This window comes from Leptonychotes weddellii, chromosome 2 (assembly GCF_054177405.1).
Source record: "Leptonychotes weddellii isolate Sample4059 chromosome 2, ASM5417740v2, whole genome shotgun sequence".
NCBI classification, from domain to species: Eukaryota; Metazoa; Chordata; class Mammalia; order Carnivora; family Phocidae; genus Leptonychotes; species Leptonychotes weddellii.
In genome coordinates, this window is record NC_138370.1 from 169828122 (window position 1) to 169853142 (window position 25021).

At 42.0% G+C, this 25021-nt stretch overlaps 1 protein-coding gene across 3 annotated transcripts in view; it reads left to right on the plus strand.

The window, feature by feature from the left end:
- Positions 1-25021, plus strand: part of BOD1L1 (biorientation of chromosomes in cell division 1 like 1) — a 44596-nt gene that overhangs the window by 17862 nt on the left and 1713 nt on the right. Inside the window, exons 9-24 of one of the 3 annotated variants that reach the window (XM_081812598.1) lie at positions 1876-1940; positions 2841-2925; positions 7125-7171; positions 8817-8877; positions 10376-10446; positions 11050-11122; positions 12359-12438; positions 14095-14179; positions 14535-14608; positions 15908-15983; positions 16177-16211; positions 17246-17291; positions 19373-19422; positions 19520-19604; positions 20018-20171; positions 22585-22725. In XM_081812598.1, coding sequence (XP_081668724.1) covers positions 1876-1940; positions 2841-2925; positions 7125-7171; positions 8817-8877; positions 10376-10446; positions 11050-11122; positions 12359-12438; positions 14095-14179; positions 14535-14608; positions 15908-15983; positions 16177-16211; positions 17246-17291; positions 19373-19422; positions 19520-19604; positions 20018-20171; positions 22585-22725 — 1228 coding nt within the window. Of the gene's footprint in view, positions 1-1875; positions 1941-2840; positions 2926-7124; positions 7172-8816; positions 8878-10375; positions 10447-11049; positions 11123-12358; positions 12439-13328; positions 13689-14094; positions 14180-14534; positions 14609-15907; positions 15984-16176; positions 16212-17245; positions 17292-19372; positions 19423-19519; positions 19605-20017; positions 20172-22584; positions 22726-25021 lie in introns of those variants that run through there. The other 2 variants (XM_081812599.1, XM_081812600.1) reach the window with 2 other exon arrangements.

The window sequence follows — 25021 nt, forward strand, 5'->3', positions numbered from 1 at the left end:
CACTCCAACAACACTCAGTTTGTTTCCTGCGATTAAGAATTCCTCATATCAGTGAGATCATATGATACATGTCTTTCTCTGTTTGACTTCTTAGACTCAACATAATACCCTCCAGTTCCATCCACGTCGTTGCAAATGGCAAGATCTCATTCCTTTTGATGGCTGCATAATATTCCATTGTATATATATATACCACATCTTCTTTATCCAGTCATCTGTCGATGGACATCTTGGCTCTTTCCACAGTTTGGCTATTGTGGACATTGCTACTATAAACATCGGGGTGCACGTACCCCTTCGAATCCCTACTTTTGTATCTTTGGGGTAAATACCCAGTAGGGGAGCACTTTTTTTTTAACTGAGTTTTTTGTTCAGGTGAAATGAGTTTCTGGTTTGGCATTTGTTTGAAAGAGAAAAGAAACATGTTCCCTCCTGACAGATTTCAGAGTGTTGATCTTGCTAGAAATACTTGATAACTTTCAAAGGGGTAAGCTTTGGACTCAGTCATTCACTGTGCCATCCAACCTGAGACACTCTGTGTCAGCTTCTTCTGTGCTAGGCCCTGGGAATGCAAAGATAACTCTTCAAAATGGGGAGCAGCTGTAAATCCAGCCTTGTGTTTTAAGTAGGCAGTGACACTCTAGTGGCAGGTGCTTAGATGCTGTGAGAACTCAGAGGGACGTCATGGGCTAGACCTGAAGGGGTCGGGGACGTTGACTTTTCTACTCTGGCTGTAAAAATTCTAGTGTCCTGGACTTTTAAACTGGAACAGACCTTGGATGTCATCACATACAGCCTCAGGAAGCTGAGGCCAGTAGATTGAGTCCTGTTCATTAAAGGGACTTAAGAAAGGGGTCGTTAGGAAGTGTTCCAAGGGTTGAAATAAGGAACTTGACAATTTTCCATTGAATTTAGCCTGGGTAAATTGCATGCTCTGCGGATTTTTATGACTTAACCATTGCTACAGTCTGTTACTCCTTCCTCCTCACCTTTGTTTCCCTGAAGGAGCAGAAACAGAAGAGGTTTTAGCAAGGAAAAGCCTGCAGCCTCTTAGAGAAAGGAAGGATTTTCTTTGGAGGCTTCTGTGTGGGCGGGTAAAAGAACTAGAAGCCACAGTCACAGAGGGACAAGGAAGAGAGAAAGAAAGGACTGCAACAGGGATGGGATTGAGTCTCCACCAGAGAAAATGCCATTTTCCTTTGTCTGCCTCACAGCTTCCTAACATGATTTTAGACTTTGCTGTGTCAGGGTGAAGCAAGCAAAGTGAGTTTGTTCATAAACATTTTCTTTGTTGGGAACATATCTCAGTGGCCCAGAATATTTTCTTTTCCTTTTTTTTTTTTTTTATAGTATTTTATTTATTTATTTATTTGACAGAAAGAGAGAACGCAAGAGAGGGGACACAAACAGGGGGAGTGGGAGAGGGAGAAGCAGGCTTCCCACTGAGCAGGGAGCCCGATGCGGGGCTCGATCCCAGGACCCTGAGATCATGACCTGAGCCGAAGGCAGACGCTTAATGACTGAGCCACCCAGGCGCCCCCAGAACATTTTCTTTTAGGGCCAAACTTGATACAGAACACTGTAGAAAAATATTTGGAAATGTGATGTCTCCAGAAATAATCTTTTGTTATTCTTTCTGGGCAGCCGTCTTAACAGCAAGGAACAATTTCACTCCCCAAAAATGAGTAAATGACCCCTGCTTTTCATCCAAGATTTTTCATCCATATTCCTTTTATTGTTTTCTACTGACAGCAAAATAAAACATTAGAGGAAGGGGTTATGGCATGCTAGATAATAACATTCTGTTACCTTTTGATTTGGCATGTGTTTTGTAAGCAAATTCTTGAATTGGTTTAATGCTCTGAATTTCATTAGGCAGTGAAGAGTCTCCGTCGAATGTTCTGGGAGGACGGGCACTGAAAGGCACCTTGAAAACTGAGGTATGGCTGATAGTTCAGTTACGCTGAGCTGTAGATGGTGTGAGTACCATTTCACCACATGCAGGTGTATGTGTCCTTCAGCATCAGTACCTGTTCCCAGTGTACTTGAGACACTTAGACATTGTTACTGTCATACCCCGAGGCAGGAAAGCTAAGAACCTCAATGATCTCAGTAAATAGTGCCATCATAGTTCCATTTACTCAAACCAGACACCAGGAGTCACCCTCAGTCTCTTGCTGTCACCCCACGTTTAATCCATTGTCCGTTCTTATATGATCCATTTCCAAAGTAGAACTTGAATCTCCACGCCCCCTTTGCAGCCTGCTCTCATGGCACCCTCTGAGTATAAGAGAGACAAGGTAGCAGTAAACATGGGGACTATGTACAGTACATTGGAGACTCAACTTACCAGCAGGAGCAATGGGTACACAGACGGGAGGGCTTGCAAGAAGATACTGGAGTGGGGTTTTACAAGTAGCGTAGAAGTTTACCAGAGGAAAAAGAAACAAAAGAGTCTTGCAGGCAAAGACACATGTTCTGGACACGGAGCAGGAGGGTCAGTTGTGACCATGGGCACTGCAGTGATGCAGGGTGTGCTATGGACAAATGCAGACCTGACAAGGGAGGGGCATGATCAGTGAGGGCCATGTGTGTCACACTAATTTGCAGTTTTACTTTTAAAGCAACGGGAGAAACATTGATGGATGAAATATGAGATTGATTTTGTTCGTTTGTTGTTTTTAAAAGTGGGCATGTATTCATTTCAATTTTACACAGACTTGAAAGTAGTCTTTTATGTTGTTACAAGATGCTAGATGTTTTAATTAAGTTGAGGTTAGTCGTGTCTTCTTGTAAAACCTCAGTTAACTTAGTTTTTTATGGTGCTTCGGACTTTTTAGATATTTGTACCATCAGAGGAAGAGAAAAACCGTGAAATTCTAGCAGCACCAGCAAGTCCATGTGGGAGAAAGCCAAGTGGAGTAGGTAAGCTGCTTTCAGCGGTGGTTCACATTATTGTTTTCCTGGCCTGTGGTTTTACCTTTTGTTACAGCTTAAAATCAATAGCTGAGGGGCGCCTGGGTGGCACAGTCTGTTAAGCGTCTGCCTTCAGCTCAAGTCGTGATCCCAGGGTTCTGGGATCGAGTCCCGCATCGGGCTCCCTGCGCAGCGGGGAGTCTGCTTTTCCTTCTCCCTCTGCCCCTCTCCCTGACTCATGTTCTCTCTCACTTGCTCTGCTCTCTCTCTCTCTCTCTCTCAAATAAATAAATCTTAAAAAAAATAAAATCAATATAATAGCTGATTCATAATAAAACACTGACAGGCTTTGTGAATTTGCATCTCACCTTTTAAAAGAGGTTGGAGAGGATTCTTTACTATTTCATTTTTAGCATATACTTTTTCTCATCAGTTGTCAGTTTTATGTAAGGCAATTGTTTAAATCTCTTATCTCCAAATAAATATGGCAGAAAGCAAGTTGCTTTGGAGCAAACTCTTGCTCTTTCCCCAAAACGTGTCTCCATGTGCCTTCCTGCCCTTCCAGGTGCTCTTGCACCTCCTTTCCAAAAGCTAGCCTGCAGCCCATGCGCCCACCCAAACCTCTGCCTGTTGGCCCTTGCACTCTGACTGGGCCCTGGTGAGTACTGATGCTGCTTCCGGCTCATACAGGCTCTTCCCAGTCTCTGTGTGCTGTCTTCGGGGTATACTTCATGTTCTGTAGGAGAGAGCCTCAGCGTCAGGAAGGTTTAAGGCCGCAGCTCCCAAACTCAGGACCACTTTACACTTTTTAAAAATTATCGAGGATCCCAGAGAACTTTTGTTATGTGGATTATACCTGTTGACATTTACCAAATAAGAAACTAAAACTGAGAAGGTTATATGTATTCATTCAATGTAATTAACTCACTATAGGTTAACATAAATAACAGTTTTTTCTTGAAAAATAGCAAATTTTCCCAAATGACAAAATGTAGGAAGAAAAGTGACATGGTTTTGCATTTTTGCAAATCTCTTTAAGTCTAGCATAATAGAAAGCAGCTGGTTACTTGTGGCTGTTTCTGTATTCAATATGTTGCTGTTGTTATCTTGGTTGAAGTATATGAAGAAAATTAAGCATCACACTTAACATGGTTGGATTTTTTTTTTATGTTATTTTATTATGTTAATCACCATACATTACATCATTAGTTTTTGATGTAGTGTAACATGGTTGGATTTTAATAGCCTTTTCAGATAATTCTGGGAACTTCACATGGCCTCTGGAAAATAGCATGTGTACTCATGAATTTAAAAGGTGAATAACACCTTAGTATTTTAACAATAGCTTGGACCTTGTGGAGCTCTTGATGGAAGATTTCAGGAGCCACAGGGGTCTTTGGACCACACTTTGAGAACCACTGGGTTAGGGAACTAGAAATGAAAATTGTGACAATGGATAATTATTTCTGGTTTATATTCTAGTCAGTATTGTGTCATCTCTTCTGATCTGCACATTAAGTAGGGGAAAAAGTAATAGGAACTCTAGAGCATATGACCAAATTTATGCCATTTCTTTTTCTTTTTTTTTTGTCCAGTGTTGAAATGTCCACGCCAGCTGCATAGAGCAGTTAGGGTGATTTTAGTTGCAAGTCAAAAAAACCCTACAGATGTTTATAGGAAATGTATTAGCTCACTGTCTTAGGCAGTTTAGGCTGTTTAGAACAGAATTCCATAGAACGAGTGCTTAAGCACCAAATATTTATTTCCCTTGGTTCTGGAGGCTGGAGGTCCAAGTTCAGGGCGCCAGCATGGTCCAGTTCTTGGTAAGGGCTCTCTTTTTGGTTATGTTCTTGCATGTATGCATGCAGAGAAAGAGATCTCTCTCTTCTTATTTCCGTAAGGACACATCCCAGCAGTGTTCCACCCTCATGATATTTAAACGTCCCAAAGGCCCCACCTCCAAATACTATAACACTGGGGACTTAGGGTTTTGATATATGAATTTTGGGGGGACTCAAACATCCAGTCCATAATAGTATTCACAAGACTGCAAAGTTCAGGCAGAGCATGATCCAAGAGCATGGTGATGTCCCCAAAGACCCATCTTGCAAAGACCCAATTTCTTCCCTTTCCCTCAGCCCCCAACAGAGGTAATTGCTTTCTCATTTGTAAACCTCTAGAGAAATATCTTTGTCCTCTCATTCCTGGCCAAAATCCCAAGACTTACTCTGATTCAGCTTAGGTACCTTTGTCCACCCTAAACTAATTACTGTGGCCAGATGAATGTACTTGCTGGTTGATTTAAAGTAAATCAGGAGCTCTGTTCCTGGGGTGAGAGTAGAGTTGGTGTCCCTGGAAGCACATTGTGCCCCAGACCACAACTAAGCTCTTGGGGAAGGTGCTAGGAGAGCAACTATATGTTTACTATGTGATGGCCTTGGCTCTTTAAATTATTCCCCCGGACAAACATTGGTAAGCGAGGTACTTGTGAGTACTAGGGAAATCGAGGTAGAGAATGCAGTCCTTATCTGCACTCATGCAGTTTACAGAAGTAATATGCCAGTGAGGAAGGTGCTCTCTGTAATAAAGATACATTCATGTCTGGTGGGGTCAGCTTTGCTGGGGAGGGCTTTGGGGGAGGGCCTGGGTTTAAGCTGAACCAATCTCTCTGTCCCCTTTAATTATAGAAAGTAAGACACAAAGAAGTGCATAATCGTTTTCCCACTCCTCATGATACCCACCTTAAGTACAATTCTATAGTTAAACAAAAATGAAACCATAGTATCTATAGTATTTTTTAATTTCTTTGTTTTACTCGGTGTTAGTTTATACAGATTGACTTCATTTGTTTTAACAGCTGAAAGTAGTCTGTAACGCATTTTCCCATTTGTTAGATCTTTAGTGGTCTCCAGTTTTTATAGTATTTGTTATTATAAATAAAGCTGCAATGAACTTTCATATGCGTGTAGTTATGTGTTTCCCCAAGTATTTCCATAAAAGAGAATTGAAGGGTCAAAGAATATGTAAGTTTTGCATTTTCGTAACACTTGTCACTCCCCCTAGGTTGGAGCCAAATATTGAAGGATGAGTAGGTGTGCATTATGTGGACAAGGAAAAATGAAGGGCAGTGTGTAAGGAGTAATGTGTGTAAATCCTCACCCAGGACTGTCTGGGGTGGTCAGGGCAGGGACCTTCCAAGGCAAAACCATCTGAAGGGGTAGTTACCTTCAAAGTATGTGATCTCAAGAGCCTTATAAACAGAAGTATCAAGCAGTCCTTGCAAGATCACCCCAAGGCCTGAGAAGCCATTCATGCTGACGTGTTAAAACCTTAACAATGACTAATTTGTCCAAAACCTAAATGTATCAGTTAAAACCTGTATATCCGTGTTAAAGTACAAATAATTGGGTGCCCGGGTGGCTCAGTTGGTTAAGCGTGTGCCTTCAGCTCAGGTCATGACCCCAGGGTCCTGGGAGCGAGCCCTTGCTCAGTGGGGAGTCTGCCTCTCCCTCTGCCCCTCCCCCTGCTCATGTTCTCGCTCTTGCTCTTCTCTCTCTCAAATAAATAAATAAAATCCTTTTTTTAAAAAGGTGCAAATAATTAACATCCCATTTGTTATTGTCAAGAAGGTAACATTTTTGGATCCTGAAGTCCTTTGTTCCCACAGTATATTCCAGATGATTTCACTGTGTTTAGGTACGATTCAGTAAGAGATCTACTTACGTAAAAGGAAGTTGTTTAAAAGAAAAATGTGTGTTCTGTCATTGTTGAGTGGAAACAGTAGACCTTGTACTTCAAGTTTCCAGAGAATATAAATAGACCATTGCTGTTTGAAGGAATAGAATCTAACTTTTCACTTGATGGCATTATTTTTAAATGAACCAGTGTCACTTTGTAGCTGAACAGTTACAGCAAAGGTCTACCTTTCTCCTAAGCCTCAGATCACCAACAGAGTTAAATAGGTGCAGGGATTTAATGGACCACTGTCATTATTATAAAAATGCACGCAGCATTAATTTCTGTTGTTTTTCTGGCATAATGGCAGGCACAGATTGTAGAAAATAATTGGTCAGAATTTTAGAGTTCACAAGGCAGTTAGGCCAGTTAGCGACATAGTCCTACTTTACCTTAAAAAATTCTAAATTTGTTTCTCTGTGGTTCAGAAACAATATTCAGTTTCCTTATTTCTCATTTTTGTTTTTGAACAGCCGAACTACAGAGGGACCCTTTCTTGGTGAATGAATCATTTAATAATGTAAGTCACCATAATGTTTTGGGTTTAGTTGTGGGGCTTGGTGTTTTGAGAGCGAATGGGAAGGGGGCATCTAGCAAAGGGATTGTCTGTGCATTCTTTAGGAGACAGGAGGATATTTGTGGTGTGCTCTCCACTCAACTGCAACATACCAGCTGAGATATTCAGGCCAACATTCAACTGAAATTTAGTTGATTTCCCCAGAAAAAAAAAACGGGGGGTCACTCTGAATTCAGCAGCACTGCATTCTAGTGGCTCCTTAGGGCAGTGTCTTGAAACACTTAAGGAAACAGAAAGCCCAGATACCTCAGACTAGGAAACTCACCTGGGAATTACTAATGAAATCCTTCAAAGAACTGTGAACTTTCTGTTTTTTATTATTGTAACAAGTTTGATAATTGGATTACAAAATCTGAAATTATCCTGGTGCTATAGACAAAACATTTTATTTTAAGAACTAAAGTTCATTTTGTGTTTCTGGAAAGCTTTTGTGAAGATACTAAACTGTAATTGACACGTATACATATTCTTTCCCAGCTGTGGCTGTCATAATCTCTTTTGTGCTTGAAAGAAATTGTATGTCTTTCTTAATGCACAGGGGACCTGATACCTTACCAGGAGAGAACATTTTGTAAAATGGCTGCAAATTGCGAAGAGACACATTATTTCCAGTGTCTCGAGAGAACTCGGGGGAGCTCTGCGCGTTGCCAGACATCAGAGGGCTATCCTCACCCCTTTGAAACATCCTGTTTTATAGTTAGAAACTCATACACAGTCAGCCAAGTAAGAGGAAAAAGAAAAGCCCACTTGGTTTGGTTTAGATTTACTCTCCAAAAGGATTCCTTATGTAGAGCTAGTGCTGCTCCTCACCTCACTTCCCTGAGGCCCCTGGCAGCTGCCTTTCCCTAGTCTAAGAGTATCACTGCCTTTCCAAGTGTGCATGAAATTCTGTAGCTAGGATTGAGAATGTTGTAGGATAGTCTAAGACTTCCCCTCAGTTAAAAAAATAAAAGTATAGTTGACGAGATTTGCCAAAGAGAGATGATGACAGAATGACAGAATCCTTTAGCATTTTTAAGTAAAGAAAAAGAATCATGAGGGATCATTGGATGGGAAGAGAATTCATAGAATTCAGAATTTTTTTTTTTTTTTTTTTTTTACTTCTTACACTTTTGCCATAACCATTTTAAAGACAAGGTGAATAAAACATAGTAGGATGATAATTTGTTAAACCGAAACTTCTTCAAAACGAAGATGCTCTGTGCTCTTCAGCTTCTGGGTGAAATGTAAAAGAGCACATATTCCAGGGGCGCCTGGGTGGCTCAGTCGGTTGGGTGTCTGCCTTCGGCTCAGGTCATGATCTCAGGGTCCTGGGATCGAGCCCCACATCGGGCTCCCTGCTCTGCGGGAGGCCTGCTTCTCCCTCTCCCACTCCCCCTGCTTGTGTTCCCTCTCTAGCTGTGTCTCTCTCTGTCAAGTAAATAAATAGAATCTTAAAAAAAAAAAAAAAAAAAAAAGAGCACATATTCCAGCCCATTTCCACATTTCCGCCAGACAACCAGGTTATGTCAGTTCTCTTACTTATTTTTTCTGCCTTTAAGACTTTGGTGATATTATCCATAAATAACCTTTTCTATGGTATGTTTAGGTCAAAAATTCGGGCTCAAGAGCAAATGAAGAAATTCGTAGCAGATCTCCTAACAAGGAAGGTAAGTTAATGAATTTCATAGTATTAATGTTGGCATTAATCGTAGTTCCCATTGGTTGAGTGCCTCTTATACACCAGGCCCTGTGCTGATTACTTCACAAATTTTCTCTTACTTAATTCATATCATTTGGTAGGTATTAACAGCATTACTTCTCTAGCTGGGGAAACCAAGGCTGGAAGAGGTCCAGTGCCTTGTTCAAGGCCCTGAGCTTATAAGTGGTGTCTTGCCATAAATAGCTACTAGAACTTTGCCAGTAACTTCACATTGGACTTAACCCATTGTGAATACAGAATGTAGAGCTGCCTGAGGTTTGTGCTGTAGGAGAAGGTCCGTGCTGAGCACTTTGTGTTTACTTCTGATGGGCCATCTCAAGTTAGCAGATCAGCTGTGTCACATTTAGGAGTCTTCTCCTAGGAGTCAGGCCTCATTCCATGAAACCTGTGGAGGCTGCCAACTCCAGAGGGATAATTCTCCTCCCAAACAGAACACAGAATGTTGTTGATACCTTATTCCAAGAGTGGGGAAAGAGTCTTTTTACAATAATATATTATACCATATTTCAAATCAAAGTAAAGCAGCAACAATTATAAACACTCATGTACTCATCACCTACTTTTGTCATATCTTTAAAAATTTAGTATATGTGCTTCAATTTTTTTTTTTAAATGTTACAGATACAGTTGAAATCACATATGCCTCGCTGATCCCAATCTCTTACCCTGCTCGAAAGGGAACCACTATTCTGCAATTGCTGTATATATCTCCATAAAAAATATGTAGCCCGATGTTGCATGCTTTAGGAAAAGGGTATCACATTAGAGAAACTGTCTCCGCCTTATTTTTTCCTTTGGCCTTATGCTCTGAAATTTTGTCGTGGTGGTATGTATAACTCTAGTTACTTTATTTCAATTGCTGTTTGGTATTACATTGTGTGAATATACCACTGTTACTCTTTTTTGCTTTTGTTGGTGGACATTTGGGTTTTTTGCAACTTTTCCCAATTGCAGAGTGCTGCTGTGCATGATCTTGTACCTGTCTCCCAGTGTCGTGTACCTGGAACTTAGGTATGGGATTGCTGAGTTGGTGGGCACCTCTTCAGCTTTACCGAATGTGCCAAATTATCCACAGGTGGTGTACCAATTGTAACTTCACACCTTGTCCTGTGTTTGGTATTACCAGCCTGGTGAACGTTTGCTAATCTGACAGCTATGAAATAATACCTACTTGTTTTCCTTGGATACGTCTTCACACTGTGTTGCTACATGAGCTGGAAGGAAATGGCCCTGAAGTCTCTATGCAGAGTCCAGTGACTTCATCCCTCCATGAACCCGTTTACTTATATTCTACAAAGGGGCATCACGGAGCTTGCCTGATTGCTCCGAGGACCCCATCACAGTGATTCATAGTGTCCTTCCCGCTGCCATGCAGACCCCTAAAATAAGTATTGGACTGACTAAATACTTAATATTTTTTTTTCTTTTTTGTATTTATTAATCAGAGATATCCAGGAGCAGAAAAGACAACACAGAAGCCTTAAGAGATCACAGCGTTGAAGCAAATCCTAAAGAGGTGGGTTTTCATAAGAAACTCAAGTATTTCATGTTCTGTACAGAGTGCTTTCGGTGGTGCACAAAGAAAGGCTTTACTTCTTTGTATGTATTAAAAATTAAGCAGATCTCCGTATCACTTTTATCTGTTTATGCTCTTGTGTAGGTAATTATTGGGATGTGTCCACGTTGTACTGTCAGAACGGGTAAATGTTATTTCTTACTGCCTTTGCTCAGCTCTTTGCTGGGCCACTGAAAGAGGAGACGAACAGTACCAATTAATTTAGGACATGCTGTCCTAAATTTAGGACTGATTGTGAGACATAGCTTGACTTCAGAGATGGGAAAAGGAGAAATTTTTTTTTTTAAACATATTTTGGAATGGTTGGAATACAGTGACTAACCAGAAACAGATTTAAATGTTTTGTATGGATTTACATTCAAATCCAAAAAAAAAGACTCAACCTTAACAAAATAAGTCTCATCCAAATCTAGATGCCGAAAGTGTTATTCTAGATTTTTAGAAAACTTATTTCAAAGACTAAAGCTAATAAAATGTGCTGTCATTTCAGTAGATTGGTTGCAAATTCTATTGACTTTAATATATAGTCATTCTTGATTCCAGGTTGAAGAGGAAGAAAGACAGATGCCTAAAAGAAAAAGAAAGAAGCATTATCCCTCTTCAGATGATGAACTGGGTATTTAGAATATATATATTCCTTTTTCAGACATCTTTGAAGATCATATTATTTTTACATCCAAAATACTGGGCCAATATCATAGAAAATTTTTGAGAGGGGTAATTGCTTACTTTTACAACTCTGGAGTCCAGTTTGTATCCAGACTGGCTTGGCACCTCCAGGGTTTTTTCTGAACTTGATTTAGAAACTACATTGTTACCTGCGGATGACCCAACCCCTGGAACTCACACAAACCCAAGCTCCCTCTGTAACCTGTGCCTGGGACCCAGCCAGGTGCCACTGAGCTCCTTATTTTATATCATCAACAAGACGCCCCATAGAGCTAGTGAAGCACTTTAGTAAAGGTTCATGTAATAGCCTTTCTGTGCTTCATACTATTGATTTTCCCATGGTCTATAACAGTGCTATCCAATAGAACTTGCCACAATGATGGAAGTGTTCTGTATTTGTTTTGTCTAGTACAGTAGACACTAGCCATGTGTGATTCTTGAGCAATTAAATGTGGTTGGTGTGAATGAAAGACTGGATATATAATTGCATTCAGTTTTAATTTAAATTTCAACAGCCACATGTAGCTAGTGGCTACCATATCAGATGGTACAGAGACTCATACTTTGATACCTTACATGAAGTACAAATGTAATGAATATTAAGTAATATGTGAGAAAGAATGGATAAATACTTTACTTTTTTGGTTAGGAGTGTGTAATTATTTTTTAATTCTTCAGTTCATATTTTAGGTACTATTCATGTTATTTTATACACATTGATAATAACTATGTGAGTAAGGCATTATCACCATTTTATAAAGAAATTAAGATTCGGCTAGATGTGACTTGACTCCCACCAAGTAAATCTGATTCCTAAGCCCATGGTCTCAATCACTAAGCTATACCTCCTAGGTGTTAACTCATTTAGGAAGTTAAAAGTATCTCTAGGAATTCTGTATGCCCTAAGCCTTTTCCATAGAACCTGCTGGTTTATTGGTGTCCACTAAGTATTTGTGGATTTTTTATTTTATTTTTTATATTTTTACTTTTTTGGTTTGCCAGGGCCACAGTCAGTGTTCAGTGCTTAAATCACATGATGTAAATACATTTAGAATAACTTTTTGGCTTCACTGTATCACAAGACTATAAAAAAGAAGTCTTAAACGGTCTTAAAATAGAACCATGCATTTCATTTTTCATTTAGCTTTTATTCTTTTGTGATTCTGTCCAAACTGATTTACAGATGATAATCCAGATGTCCTAGATTCCAAAATAGAAACAGCACAGAGGCAGTGTTCTGAAACTGAACCACAAGATACAAAGGTATTCTTTCCCTGTATTAATTTTAAGTTTGGGGGGGGTAACCTAATTGCATCACTGTGAACACTTACTATAATACTCTTTTTCCCTTCTAGTATTCTTTTTACTTTATGTATCTCGAATATTTACTTTATTATAAAAGGTATCTTTTTCAGGGTCCTGCAAAAAAAAAAAAATACTGCACTTTATAGTTTTAAACTGTAAGAGTGTATTAATGTCACAGTCTATGTATAACCATTGCTCAGGTGTTCAGTGATGTCATTGACTTCAGGCTTCTAGGTGCTTCCTTCCAAAGTGTCACATGCTTTACCACAGATGTGCTTGCACCAAAACATTGAAATACAGTGACACCTATTATGTTAAAGTTTTAATACCCTGCCTTCTCTCTACTTTGCTTCCTGCCCCTAAAAGATCAGTAGTCCAAGGATTGGCCTCACTCACTGCCTTTTTTTCATATGGTCTTATTTTCATCTGATGACTCAGGGAGGTGGCTCATAAATTTTTATTTCTGCTCCTGCTCTCTAGGCCCGGATTTCTCCATTTCCTGGTAGATACCTCTTCTTAGGCATGCTTCCATTTCTGAGACTCAGTGCTGCTCATTGTCTATTCCGAACTAGTTCCATCTTCTTTTTCTCTCTTTCCCTAATTTAATTTTTTCCACCATGTTCCAGAAGTATTTAAGTCAGCTTATAAAAATATATGCAGTTGAACTCCAGCTTACTAAAACCAGTTCAAAGTCTCTGTCTTCCACCAGTGACTGATGAACTAAATAAAAAGTAGTAAAAGAATTTTAACAACCAAGGAGAGAGTCGTGTATCGTCATGAATTTCAATTGGTCGTGGTGAAGGAAGGAAACAGGATTTTAACCCCATCCTTCCCCCTGCCCTATCTAGAACAAGAATCCTGAGACAGTACTCCTAAATTTGGAGAGAGGCAGCAATATTGAAGGGTTCTCTTTTTATTTTCCCTTCAGTTTCATGTAAGTTTTTTAATGCTGAATTTAAGTAAAATATACCAACCATTTTCACTAAAAAATCACATCTAGATAATGTTTTCAATGTGTATAAGACAGAATTCTGATTTTATATTTTAATTTGTGTGTGGGTTTGTTGTTTTTGTTTTTTTACATACTATATTAGTATTATAGTACAACATTTTGGTATTTCATGCTGAAAACTGTTTTGCAACTAAGGCTGAATGACTCAACTGTTGAGAGATCATTGCTCTAAATCAGCCCAGCCGGATACCCTGAAATTCTCTTAGGTACTTTCCCCCTTTATCCCTTCCCCCTAGTCCCCTCCTCCACCACCCAATAAAGAAAAGAAATCTGTTGCAAATTCCTATCAGTTCCTTCTTTGGAGTTTCTCTCAAAAAGATAAAATCCAGGATGAGGGAGGAAAAGACTGATTCTATTTTGCCGGGAAAAAAAGAATGCCCTTGTTGCTTTATGGTTGAGCTTTATCTCATGCTGTTCTGCCTTAAGAATTGGTATCTCTTTGTATAGCCTCACTAGCTGGAAAAAATAGTTACTTTTTAAAAATTCTGCAACAAACATAAAAAACTGCTAGAAATTTGTTTTTGAAATAGAAAGGAAAACTTTGGGGAGGACAAGTGGAGGCAGGGTTTAGAAGCTTCTTCTATTGTTCCACTTCTCCACAGGAGGAGAACACTGGAGATTTGGAAGAATTCTCTAAAACAAGTTCTAAGACAAACAGCACTGCTTCAAGGGCCATGGACGAAAAGGGTGAGTAATATACAGACTTAGATGAATTGTTTTGAGATGAGACTCCTCTCTCACCGGGCTTCACGGCCTCAACTGTGGTTGACTCGTTTGTACTCCCTTGAGAATACACTTCATACTCAAGGGGCTTGGGAATCATTTTGAATTTGGATCCTAACTCAACCCAGAGTGTGCTTCCTATCAGTTAGCCAGACTCTTGCTTATTAACTTGGGTGGTGTAGGCCTGCGATGGTGTGTGTGTGTGTGTGTGTGTGTGTGCGCATGTGTGACTGGGGCTGTGCAGGCCACCTGGGCAGGGCTGGTGGCCATGCGGCTGACTGTGGTCCCGGCCCTGAACCGAGCTCTGCTGTCTCTGCAGACGAATACAGCAGTGGTGAAGCTGCTGGCGAAAAGACCGAGCAGAATGACGATGACAACATGAAATCTCAGGAGGTAGGGGATGTCTTTCATATCTTCCTGTTCAGATATTTAAGTACTGACGACAAATAAACTGCATTAAATGCTGTTCCCTAAAGTTTTGTCAAATGCTTTAAAGGAGTTCATTTATTTAGTGCAGTGGGACACCCTTTCATACTGTGCATTTCATCAGTGTCACTTTGATTAATTTTCATTTCATCCAAACATTTGTATGAGACCTAGTTCTGTCAGGACCGCCTAGGATCAGCCCAGAGCTTTACCTCAGTGTTTAAGTCACGTTCCTGTCCTGGCAGCGGGGCACGGCCAAGCCAGGCAAGTGTTTAGGTCAGAGAACCGGGGCTGCTGAGCCCTGGAGTCTCCACAGGATGAAACGGGAGCAGTACAGCAGGGGGGTATGCGGAAGGCCTGTAGCTGGTGCCCATGGGACCCAGTTTCGTGAGGCCAGGTGGGGGATTCCTGGGAGGCTGCACGAGCAGGCCAGCCTCCAGCCTTCCTGCCTCGGGATTTGCAGGGAGCCCAGTGGGGGGCAGAATCCACCGGCCTGAGAGAGGCCCATAAATCAAGGGGAACAACCTATACACCGGCCACATCTAGATAACCATTACCAAGTTTGCCTGTCTGATACCTTTTTTTTAGATTTTATTTAGATTCAAGTTAGTGAACATTTAGTGTATTACTAGTTTCAGAGGTAGAATTTAGTGATTCATCAGTTGCATACAATACCCAGCACTCATTACATCAAGTGCACTCCTTAGTGCCCACCCCCCAGTTACCCCCTCCTCCCCCAACTCCCCTCCAGCAACCCTCAGTTTGTTCCCTAGAGTTATAAGCTAAGCATCTCTTCTGGTTTGCCTCCTTCTCTGTTTTTATCTTATTTTTCCTTCCCTTCCCCTATGTCCATCAGTTTTTTTCTTAAATTCCACCCGATACAACTTCTTAATAGTTCTTTTTGTTTTCTCACACTTATGTGTGAGAAGTTCAGTAGCCTCCTTTATTTTTCATAAAGGGTAACATTTGGTCACAAGTGACTAGGACTAAATCCAAATTTAAATGTACATGCATACCGATTGCAGAAGTCAAAGTGGACACGAAGCGCTCACTTCCGTCACCTCATCGTCTCTCATTCCTCACTACTGTGTGGATTCATAGTACAGTTCTCAGTGTTTGTCAGGTGATGGAATGCACGCAGAGAAATGAAGCACAGGGTCATGTATTTTTTTAAGTGACAGAGTTGGGATCGGAGAGCTCTGAGGAGGGAACTCTAAATCTCATATTGAAAACTTTCATTGCTCTTTTTTTTCCTTTCCCCCTTAGGAAGATCAGCCAGTAATTATTAAAAGGAAAAGAGGAAGACCTCGTAAACACCCCTTAGAAACAACGTTAAAAACAAGTAGGTATTTGTTGTGTTTTCGGTTCACATGCAGGACATTTTCAGGGGCGCCTGGCTGGCTCAGTTGGTAGAGCGTGCCGCTCTTGGTCTCAGAGTCGTGAGTTCAAGCTCCATGTTGGGTTTGGGGCCTGCTTTTTAAAAAAGACATTTTCAAACTGACTTTCTAAGTGAGATTTTATTTCTTATTTTTTAGAAGAAGACTGCAAAACGGATACTAGCATTGTCACTGTAAGTAATTGTGACAGATGAGGACTCTGGGGGTATTGGCCCTTGACCTGGAGAGTGTATACTGCAGTATTCGTATTTCCCACTACTTTTTTTTTTAAATATTTGAAAAGCATTAAAATAATCCCTTAAATAAAACACTGAATAACCATTTAAATAATATTTCAATTAATGTCTTTACATAAACATATTGTTCTTCAGTCTGATCCCATCCTCACATGTGAGTTTTCTTATATAAAAATTAGGGACTTAACTTCTTGTGGTCATCCTTGATTAAAATATAGAAAATAGTTGTTTTATATGGTTTTTAGATAATGGCTTCTTTATGGAAACCTCCAGTGTGTCTCACCTCTTACTACTGTCTGTGGAGTTCCTTTCATAACAAAATGTACACTGATTTCAAGGCAGAAAAATCCTCAGGGACACTTTATCTTTTTAAATTTTCTTTATCTTTGACCCTGAAGTGTGTAGTCAACAAAATCATTGTATCAAGACTTCATTGCATGACAGCATTATTAGAAGGACAAATTTGTGTCCAGTGTCCTACCAAAAGCAAATGAGGTTCCAGCCTCAGCTCTGCCCCTTACTCCCAGAATTGTGATACTGGGCTGATCATGTAACCCTCTTGAGACTCCGATTTCCTTGAACGTAAAGTAGCATAACAGTACTCATCTCAATAGAATTATTACAAGACAGCAAAACCATAGCTCCATGGGCAAACGCGTTTGCCAGAATGTAAGACAGTGTGGGGGATACGAACAGTGGCTGGACCACGTCACCTCCCATGGTCCTCTCCCAGCGTCACGGCAGGGTGGCTGGAGAAGGGGCTCGTGGCAGCCCTAATTCTCCTGTCGAGAGACCATGTGTTCAGAAGCATGGCATCCATATTCACTTGGTAGTCTTAATCAGTGGCAAAAGGTAGGTTCCAAATACTCTGCCTACGTAATAGAGGTCCTAAACCTGCCTTGCAGAATGAATGACTTTCTTTGTGATGATGACTAACTGCTGACTTCAGTTTTTTGTTGGTTTAAATTTAGGTAGAACAGTCTCCACCTGGCAGCAAACCAAAATTAACACAGACAGGTGTGTACCTAGAGCATTGCTCTGTGTGGGATCTAAGGAAGGGGCGAGGGCAGCTGGCTGTGGGGACGGTTTTAGAGTTTCATTGTTTCTCAATGAACTTGGTTAAAACGGTTGTCCTTGTAGCCATGGGAGACTACAGCTGTTGGCTTTTCTTGTGATCTGAGTCCTTCTTGGTTTTGGAAGCCTCCAGAGAGGAGGGTGAAGGCAACAAAGAGTAAAATAGGGATGACGCTGCTGTGTCCAAATCATAATTTACTGGATATGTTTAAGGGAGAAGTAGATCAGCCTGGGAACTAGGCACTCTTACCAGGAAGACGGGAGTTTACTCAAGAGCCTATTCTCAGGAGAAGAATTTTGAAAGCAGCCTGTGTAGCTTCTAAAGCCAGAGTGCAAGAGATAAAACTGTTTCAGTTATTTTTGTCCTCATTCCAAGGAGAAAAATAATCCAGAATGTTGACAATGATTGGCTCTGGGTGGTGGGATAATAGGAACATTCCATGTTGTTACCATTCTCTGAATTTTCCAGAATTTTTACAATGTGTATATATTAATTTCATGGTTAAAATTTTTTTACATAAAAACAAGAAGACCAGGGCGCCTGTAGTTCAGTTGGTTAAGCATCCAACTCTTGATTTTGGCTCAGGTCACGATCCCAGGCTCATGAGATCAAGCCCCATGTCAGGCTCCAGGCTCATCAGGAAATCTGCTTGAGATTCTTTCTCCCTCTCCCTCTGCCACTACCCTCTGCACACCTGCTCGCTCGCTCGCTCTCTCTCAAAATCTTTTTTTTAAAAAAGGCAGCAAGGCCTTTTGGTGGGTTTTAAAGGGTTGGCATAGGTGAAAAAGATGCATGTGACAACTGTTTTGGATAAAATAAATAGCTGGTTAGATCAGGAAAGTGCATATTCTCATCAAGGTAAACAAATAATGTAATTTAGAAACCTTTCCACATAGTTAACTGTGTGTGATCTTGTGATTGTATTTCAGTTTTTCTTGTCTCTTGGAAAATTAAGGTTGATTTATTTTTTTTTTTGCAAGGGAAGATTCTGCTTCTGTTTGGTTTTTAACCAGTTTTTATTCATAATTTTATAATATTTTTAATCCATACAACAAGAAACCTTTATAATTTGAATGTCCTGTAAGGACTCTAATTTGGGCTGTGTGATTAATGTTTTGGCAGTGATTTTCCGAGTCTGGGTAATGATGACCCATTAAAACAGGCTTCTTCGCTGTCAGCCTTCTTGGTGTAATTCTTCTGTCTACATCAGTGTACTGAACTTGCAAAAAGGGTAATACATGGACCTCACCACCAGTGAGAAGTACCTTTGGGTTGTCGAGTGTCTAGGGAACATCCTCATTCAACTTCAAACAGTGCATTAAAGTAAACTTCATTTTTTTTTCGCAAGATATGTTGTCAGGAAACTGTAACATCTACAGAAAGCAAATATATAAAGAATAGGCATACACAACCTAAAATAGGCTTAAATGTATACTTTTCTAATTGCTCTGATGTAACTGTTTATAGTCAAGAGAACTAGCTTTCGCACTACTTATTAGTTCTGTGACTGAACAAATTGCTTAAATCAAGTTACTTAAGTCTCGTTTTTCCTAACTACCAAAGTGGGGTCGTGACAGAACGGGAGCCACGTTGAGATCTCAGTGAGATCTATAATTCTGACCTGCGGGTCCTGGTGTGTTTTGAGGACTCCCCAGATGTCCCTTTCCTCCTCCCTTTCTGGGTGCAGAGCATTTGATCTAAAACAGACCATACAGGTGGTCAAACCCAGGTCTTTATCTTACAGATGAAAAACTGAGGCTTGAGGAATTTAAGTAATTTTCCCAGATTGCGTAGGTTATTTGTGACAAGTCTGAAGTGCAAATTTGGAGGTCCTGACTTGCATTCAAATGTACTTTCTGCTAGGTATTTTGACACAAACTTTACTTTCCTGATACAAAATAATGATAAATTGTAAAACAGTGCATTAGTCAGCACTGGTACATTCAGAGACAACAAGCCAGACTGTTGAAAGTTAATTTTACACTAAGCTAGTGTTAATGCAGACATTTTCCTTTTCTTAAAGATGAGTCCAATAAAGAAACCACTACCCTACAAGAAAGAAGTATAAGCAACGTAAGTGTCAATTTTCTTATCAGGGTATGTCCTTTAGGAATCAGCTTAGTATATGTTCAGTTAACCATCCTTTCAACTTTAATTTTATTGCTTCTAGGATGATGGTGAAGAAAAAACAGTAGCAAGTGTGCGGCGGAGAGGAAGAAAGCCCAAGCGTTCACTCACTCTGTCAGATGATGCTGGTATGTTTCTGACACATTCTTAATTGTGGGGTCTTACCATTTTAAAATCACCTTTTTAAGGGTTTTTCTCTGGATGAGGAAAAATCCAGTGGGGCACAGCCAGTATTAATATTACATAAATATGTGTGAAATGGCTCTAATCCCATGTCAGAAATGGTACATCCCAGATGCTTTTCTGAGTACATGTGAATTTTTCATGAATGCTGGCTGTGAACTGCCTAAGTAAACTATCCCAAATGTGTTTGAGATTAAGTTAAACAGTTGTGAATTGCAAGTGCTGAAACAAAAGGAAATGGAAAACCACTTCTTCTGCCTCCAAGTCCCTAATATCCTACATTCTGAACTCCATGACTCTCCTCTGGAAGTGTCTTGGGGAATTGTACAATCCAGGTGTTACTCTTCTATTTGAACAGAATCTTCAGAGCCGGAAAGAAAACGCCAGAAATCAGTTTCTGAAGCCACTGAGGACAAGAAAGACCAGGAGTCTGAGGAGGAAGAGGAAGAGGAGGAAGAGGAGGAGCCCTCGGGAGCCACTACAAGGTCCACCACCAGATCAGAGGCTCAGAGGTAACGGGGACAACAGAGAGCTTCCAAAGGCCTTCACCAGCTTCTCCGTCAGACAGCAGCTTTGGCATTCAGGGGATTCTCTTTTCCTTGACTCGCTCAAGCCACGGTGTAAGCCGTTTCCTTTCGTTTGTATCTTCAGCAGAGAGCACATGCTCTTAGCCCTCGGACACTGCAGTTCTTCTTGGAGAAACCCGCCTTCCATCTTAAACCACTGTTGAGGATCACAGCAAAGTCTGCCAGGTTCTAAATGCCTGTTTGGTGGAACCCATTCAGTTCCTGTGCAGATATTTATTAAGCCTCAGTAGGTGTCTCAGATACTGTGCTGGGCCCATGGGTGAAAGCAGAGCCTGTGTCCAACACAGTCCCAACATGTAGCTCGCTCAGCCCCAGTGCGAGAGGGAAGGCAGGCGTACCCATCACCATCGTAGGACTCATGTAATTCCACAGTGCTGTGGAATAGGTTGACCATGTAAAATTGCCCATATGTGACCATTTTTTATTAACATAGCTTAACTTCATGTTTCCCAAAGTTTATTCTCCCAAACCCCAGTATAGCCAGAAGCCCCTGGAAAAAAGAGTGCCATGGTCAAATGAGTTTTGGGAATGCCGGACAATTCCTTCTCCTTCGTAAGTCACAGCACAAATTAAAATATTAAGGGCTCAGCATAGTCCTAAAGGAAAAAAACCTATTTAACTTTGTCCAAACAAATATTATTTGCCAATTATTCCCCCACCCACACCCATTAATATCAATCAATGTTTTTTCCCCACTGCACATTTTGAGACAAGTTGCCTCCGTGTACAATTTATTAACTTTACTAAAGCAAGAATATTTTCCACTTTCAGGGTGATTCACAGGCTGTTAATTTGGTATCATCTTCTGTCATTTCATTAGCCAACATTAATCAAAAAGTTCAGGGACATTTACTTCAAGAGTATCACTTACTAAACCTGTCACCATAGTGTTACAGTAATAATGTGTTTATATGAAGGCTTATATTTAGCCTATTTCTATTCACTTCATACTTGTACATTACTAACCACTCATGCCATGGTTTGATTTCTCAAAAGAATCAGATTTTAGAGCCATAAGACTTTAAGAGCTCCCATGGCTGAAGGTAAGGTGGGGGTCTCATATTTGTTTTTTAGATGGAACAACTCAAATAAATAGAAGAGACAGAATCAAGTTTCCTGCTGATGGGAGAGGGTGGGCGCGCTGGAGCACTCCACCCCAGCACCACCGCCTCCTTAAACACTCAGCAGAGATCATCCAGGACAGTTCTGTAGGCCTTCTTGCCGTCTTTGAGTGTCTAAAAGTAGCAGTCAGCTTTGCCTTTTAAAATTCGTTCTTTGAAAACAAGTCTTACTTGACTTAGGATTCTGTAATCACTTAGACTGTCAGTGCTCTTCCTTAATGTGCCTTAAGAACTTTTGATTTACAAATGGATCCTTTTCTCTTAGTTTAGATTCCTTGGCATCAGTCGATTGGTTCCTGGGCTCTGGCATCTTCGTAATTGCAGATTCTTGAGGTTGGCTGGGGTCTTCGTGGGTTAGTCCTGCTGACCGATCAGTGCCTCAGTGTCTACACCAGCATCTCCTCTGCACAGGTCCTTCTGCTCGCAGGCTCCACGGGCAGGGAAGCTGCCTCCTCAGCGTTCTCTTCCTTGTGTCCGGTAGAAGCTGGCCTCCCTGAGGTGTCTGCTCATGTTCTAGTTCTTCTCTTGGGGCTTCTCTATAGCTTTTCCCAAAACATTGGAGGGCAACTTCCAGGTCTTCTCTTATTTTGATCCCCCTCCTCACCCCTGTTTGTACTGGAATTTATCTGCTCTCCTATGGAAGCACAGGTTCTGCAGAGCGTGAGCTGATGAACTCATAAGAGGGTTGCCCCACCTTATCCTGGGTGGACGAGCTTCCGCGGGCACCCAGTCTCCGTTCCCTCAGCTGGACCCACACACCAGCTCAGCAAGTCCCTTCTCTTGCAGTTTCGCTGGCAAGCCTGCTCTTCTGTGCCCTGGTCCTTATGCAGTTGTCTCCTTGGACCAGTCGCAGGGCCTGACCAGCTGGCCTTGTGAATTGTACTGCCTTGTACTGTCCTGGCCCCTTGTTCTACTCTGATGAGCACTTGAGGGATTGTTACCTTGTTGGCCAGGGTATTGTTTATTATCACAGAGTCATCTTTCTCTAAATCATGACAAAATACCCCGCAGAGTAAAAGCAAAGACACCATCATGTAGGCAATTAGTTGTGGGTGACATCAGACCCACTTTTTACCAACAGTCCAGAAAACCAACCATTTTTTGCTTTTCGTCCCCATTCTCTGACTCACCCTCGAGGAGCGTCGTCCTTCCTGCAGAGGCCCCGGGCCTGGCGTGTTCAGGGTACCGCTGCCCGGTGTTTCTGTCATCTGTTTCAGAAAGCATCATAGCAAGCCATCAGCATGTGCAGCATCCACGCTTGGCAGCCCAGAAACCATTTCTGCTAGAAATCGCCAAATGTTAGCAAAAGAGAAGTTATCTACCTGCGAAAAAGTTAGTAAATCTCCCCTATTAGGAAGGTAAGTCCCTGCTTACACTTGAAGTCATTTTTAATCCCCAGAGACTGTTTTTGTATGGTAATGTTTTCTTCCCAAGTTCCTTTAAGATTTTTCTCTTGCCAGATAACTGTCTTTTGGGCATCATTGGTTTTCCAAATGGAAACCTACTCCAGAAGGTATTGCAGGGGCTGCAGAAGGAACCTCAGGCCTCACTTCACGGCCTCCTCCAGACTTGCCTTTGAGCTTTGTGAGCCTTATGCACTGACTCCCGTCCACCAAGACCAAAGGCGAGGCGTGTTTCTTTCCGGGTGGTTGCAGGTCCAAGTACTTGGCTAAACCGGCACAGCATGGCCAGTCGCGTCACAGCCGAGAATGGTTTCTGCTTTAGCCAGAGTGTTGGAGAGGCGATGGGGTAACAGTAAAACAGACCCTTCCGGCTCAGCCCCTGGCCGGCTCCCACGGTCCGCAGCCTCATTCATCTTACGAGCTTCCCACAGGCTGCGCCACCCCTCCTTTTGGCTTGTGCTGGTTCTGGAGTGCCCTTGCTGTCGGCCACCAGCAAGCCAGGCACTGCCATCCTTCACACTCCCTCCTCAGGAGGCCCCCGCTGCTTCAGTTCCTCTCTGTCCTTCCCCCGGCGCTTCCGGCCTGCTGTGCACAGGATGGTGGTGTATGCCCTCTCTGAACTCCAAGCTTCTTCCTTGAGATGCGGGTCTTGACTTACTTTCTGTACATTATAGCAGCAACAGATAAAAAGACTCTTCACGGTGTACAAAAACTGTTGTGACATCTCTTACAACCGTTGATCTTCCTGGCACACGGTAATGTAGGTACGTGTTATCAGCCCCGTGTTCTAGAAAGGGAAGCGCACTAAAGTGCCAGGCATCTTTCATATGGATTCTTCCGTTTTACCCTCATTAAGTGAAATGTTCTATTTATCCTTGTTTTATAAGTGAGGGAAGGAATCTCAGGAAGGTCTGGTCCGTATTTCTCAAAATGGACTTGCAGACCAGTTGGGGAGACTCCGTGCTAAGGTTCTGGTTCTGTAGGTCTGGGTTGGGCCTGAGCGTCTGCATTTCTAACAGCGCCCGGGTGGTGCTGGTGCCCCTGGTCACAGACCACGCCACGTCGGGGGCGGGGCGGGGCCTGGCTGACCCCCCGAGCTCGCACAGCCCGGAAGAGGCCCCCTGACTCCCCGCTGTTGTCCCTGCTGCGTGGCGTCCAGCACAGCGCTGGCGCCCAGCTACTCGCCGGGTAGGTGCCGAGTGGGCGGCCGGCGGCTCTCCCTGGCATGGCCCGAACAGGAGAGCAGCAAACACTGCTCGTCAGCCCTTCCCCACGCGTGCGTGTCTGCAGACTCTGCGTCCTGTACAGCAGTACGTGACTCGGTTTGAGTTTATTTCCTTGGGCCGTCCAAAGAACCATGAGCAAGACCTGCCTTTCTATCCGTGCAGCCCCATTGGTCCATCTCCTGCAGTTTTGATTTTCCAGGCCTTTTCCTTCATGGATAGAACCATGGCCGCTTGCTGACATGTGCCTCTGTGCGAGGTGCTGGGGAGAGGAAAAGGAGTAAGACCCAGCAGCTGCCGTGGAGAAGCATCCTAGCCGGGGAGACATGTGTCCGTGACTTGCAAGATTTTTTGGCACCGGCCACACTAAAACTGTTGCAGTGTACTTGCAGAGTGCTCACATTCTGCCCCTGTCTCTGCAACAAAGTTCTCATGAACCAGATTTAATAGACGTCACACCAGTGGTATTTTCTTCTGTGGTCTATTTGCATGTTGTTTTAAAAGAAGGACTGTAGCCTACAGTTGGAAAAAACCAGCAGGTACATCACAGTGGTAAGCACTCTGGTGAAGACACAGAGTGCCGTGGGATTTCCAAAGAGCAGCTTGCTCTGTGATGAGGAAGGCTTTCCCGAAGGACTTGCTTTAGAACTGGGGCTAAAGACAAGGACGTTTGCTAGGTGGGAGGTGTGGGGTGATTCTCTAAAAACTCACATGCCAAAGCATGAAAATGTGACAGAATGTCCTGTGCTTGGGAATGGCCGTACTTTGGCAGGACTTATAGCCCAGGGTGCTGCAGAGGTCAGGGCAAATTATAAAGGACTTTGTGAATTCTCGGGATGACTTTATCCTGAGAGCATCAGATAGTCAAGAGGAATATACATGTAATAGACAAACAGGACAGTAACTTGATTCATTGGGATTTCCAGATAATTCTGGCAGATGGGAGAGCGGGGATAGGCTGGTGGCAGGGAGATTGGCCAGAAGGCTGCTCTGGAATTGCCATACCTTTTCTAACACTGCCAGCTCTT